This window comes from Octopus bimaculoides, chromosome 27 (assembly GCF_001194135.2).
Source record: "Octopus bimaculoides isolate UCB-OBI-ISO-001 chromosome 27, ASM119413v2, whole genome shotgun sequence".
NCBI lineage: Eukaryota > Metazoa > Mollusca > Cephalopoda > Octopoda > Octopodidae > Octopus > Octopus bimaculoides.
In genome coordinates this window covers 12773435-12776084 of record NC_069007.1, presented here as the reverse complement: position 1 = coordinate 12776084, position 2650 = coordinate 12773435, and the positions used below count along the sequence as shown (strand labels likewise).

General features: G+C 36.1%; 1 protein-coding gene across 1 annotated transcript in view; it reads left to right on the top strand.

Annotated features, from left to right (window-relative positions):
* Window positions 1–2650, top strand: part of LOC106881777 (ubiquitin carboxyl-terminal hydrolase 20) — a 71563-nt gene that overhangs the window by 55766 nt on the left and 13147 nt on the right. The window contains exons 18-19 of the mRNA XM_052977178.1: window positions 68–141; window positions 1657–1668. Of these exons, the coding sequence (XP_052833138.1) occupies window positions 68–141; window positions 1657–1668 (86 nt within the window). The remainder of the gene's footprint in view (window positions 1–67; window positions 142–1656; window positions 1669–2650) is intronic.

The following is a 2650-nucleotide window of genomic DNA, read 5'->3' as shown; positions in this document are numbered from 1 at the left end:
TTGTTTTTTTAATTTTTTTTTTTTTATGTCAGATATTTATTTCTGTATTTCTTTCCTTTTCAACCAGGAAACAAAATGAACATATGTTACCGATGAGGGAGAGTGCAATGGCTTTGATGGAGGAGCGTGAAGTAAGTTTTTGTTTTGATTCCGGACCTTCCTTGAAGCAAACGTATAACGCCATGGGATCATTTGCCAACAGGCATAACTCCATACCATCATTATCGTCACTTTATGGTCGCTTTTCATGTTGGAATTGGTTGGATGGTGTGACGGGATCCAACTGGCTGGAGCATCACATCCTACTCCAATGTCTAAACAATATATATATATATATATATGTGTATATATATGTGTGTATAATGTGGTTCTTAAAATGTTTGAGGCACCAGAATTTGGTAGGGTAAAAACCAAAAACAAAATCAAGACTGTTGAATGGCAGCACAGTCAAGATGGTATTTTTTCTTCTCTTACTCTTGTTTTTTGCACACATCTACAAAATGACTTTCTAAAATGAAATTCCATTATGCAGCTGAGGAGTACATTTTCATTGCACATTTTATGTAGTGTTCTCACTACATAAATAAATGAAGTTTGTACGAAACGTACGTACTGCTATAACCTATTGAATTTTTGTTGCTTTTCTTCAAATTATATATATATATATATATATATATATATATGATGAACTCTCCCATTGTTAGATGACATATGAGGGTTCCACTATTATTGAACAACCACACAAATGATTTGTTTGTGTAGACATAAGGTCACTCCCCACTCCCCAATCAAATCGACATTACTTGTACAGGTGCAATGGGTGCCACATGTCAGATGACAAAATGATCGCAGAGCAACAGGAAATGAAGTGCTTTGCTCAAGAACACAACGCAATGCCCGGTCTGGGAATTGAACCCATGATCTTGAAATCCTGAGTGCAACATCCTTACCACTGAGCCATGCACCTTCGTGTGTGTGTGTGTGTGTATGTATATATATATATATATATATATATATAAAAAAATCATCATTTTACATCTGTTGTCCATGCTGGCATGGGTTGGATGGTTTGACCAGGGCTGGCAAGCAAGAGAGCTGCACCAGGCTTCACTGTCTGTTTTAGCATTGTTTTCATGGCTGGATGCCCTTCCTAACACCAACCACCTTACAGGGTGGACTGAGTGCTTTTTTGCATGGCACCAGCACAGCTTGTTTGGGGTTTGTTTTTGTTGCTGGATGCCCTTCCAAATACCAACCATTTTGCAGTGTGGACCAAGTGCTTTCTATGCAGCACTAGCTGGTGAGGTCTGTTTTGGCTGGTTTCTATGGCTTGATGCACTTCCTAACACTAACCACTTTACGGAGTCTGCCGGATGCTTTTACATGGCACTGCACAAGTGCTTATACGTGGCACCAGCACGAGTACTCTTTATGTGGCACCAGCACAGGACTCTTGCAGGCCAATCCTCTGTACTGGAGTAGTGGAGTGGGGTGGCCTTGACACTTCTACTCTGGAGTATGGGTCTTCTTGAGTACAGCAGGGGGCTTGGTATCTCAGTCCTTTGTCATCTCGTCTGAAAAGTTCAGTGCCCTCAGGTCGTCCTTCAGTACTTCGTCCAATAACTTTGATTCATTTGATTCAAGGTATTTTAAAAGTAAGGACATATAATCAGTCAAGATTAGCATAGCCATATATATACTGTATACTGACATTCATGTGTATACAGACATCTGTTAGCACTTACACATACATGTACATGAATAAATCATTACACACATCCATATAAGTATACATGTATATGAAATTATATACACATGCAGGCTGGTAGGCAATTTCACAATCCACTGTGAGTTCCAGATACAACATAGGGATCTGCCAAAATAAGAGGGTCAACACCCATTCCACATCTTGATATTTTCCAAACCAAGTTTTTAATTCACTTGAAAGAAACAGTTTCTATCATGATGTAATCAATTTATTCATCAGCATTCATTTTTGTTCTTTATATATATGTGTATGTGTGTGTTTCCTTTCACATTTGTTCTAGTGAAGCACAAATTATTTATTAAGCACAAATATAAACATTAAAAAAAAAGCACCCTCAGGAATAAACCTTCAGAGGACCTGTTTTTGGTCATTCTACTTTCTAGAAATAACATCCAAATCTCTCCTGTATTGCATTCTACTGTCTATAATTATATGTATTTATTTTCTCTTAGTAAACAATTAATTCTGACAAAATAAATTGGTGAATAGTTACCAGAGTAGCAAAGTACACAAAATAATTGGATGTAACTCCTGTTTATGAGGTAGAAACTCCCTGTTAATTTGAGGTATTTTGAATAAATATAAGATTGAATAAATGGAGTTATACACATGTGTTAAACGATTCCTTTTATTTCAGACATATGTTTCAGAGATTACAATTGATTCATTCCAAGGGAATGAATGATGTTGAGAAAGATTTAATCTTCTCTTCAGGGAAATACAGTAGATTACATCTTTCTCGACATCATTCATTCCTTTGGAATGAACCAATTGTAATCTTCGAAACATATGTCGGAAATAAAAGGAATTATTTAACACATGCGTATAACTCCATTTATTCAATCTTATATATATATATATATATATATATATATATATTAT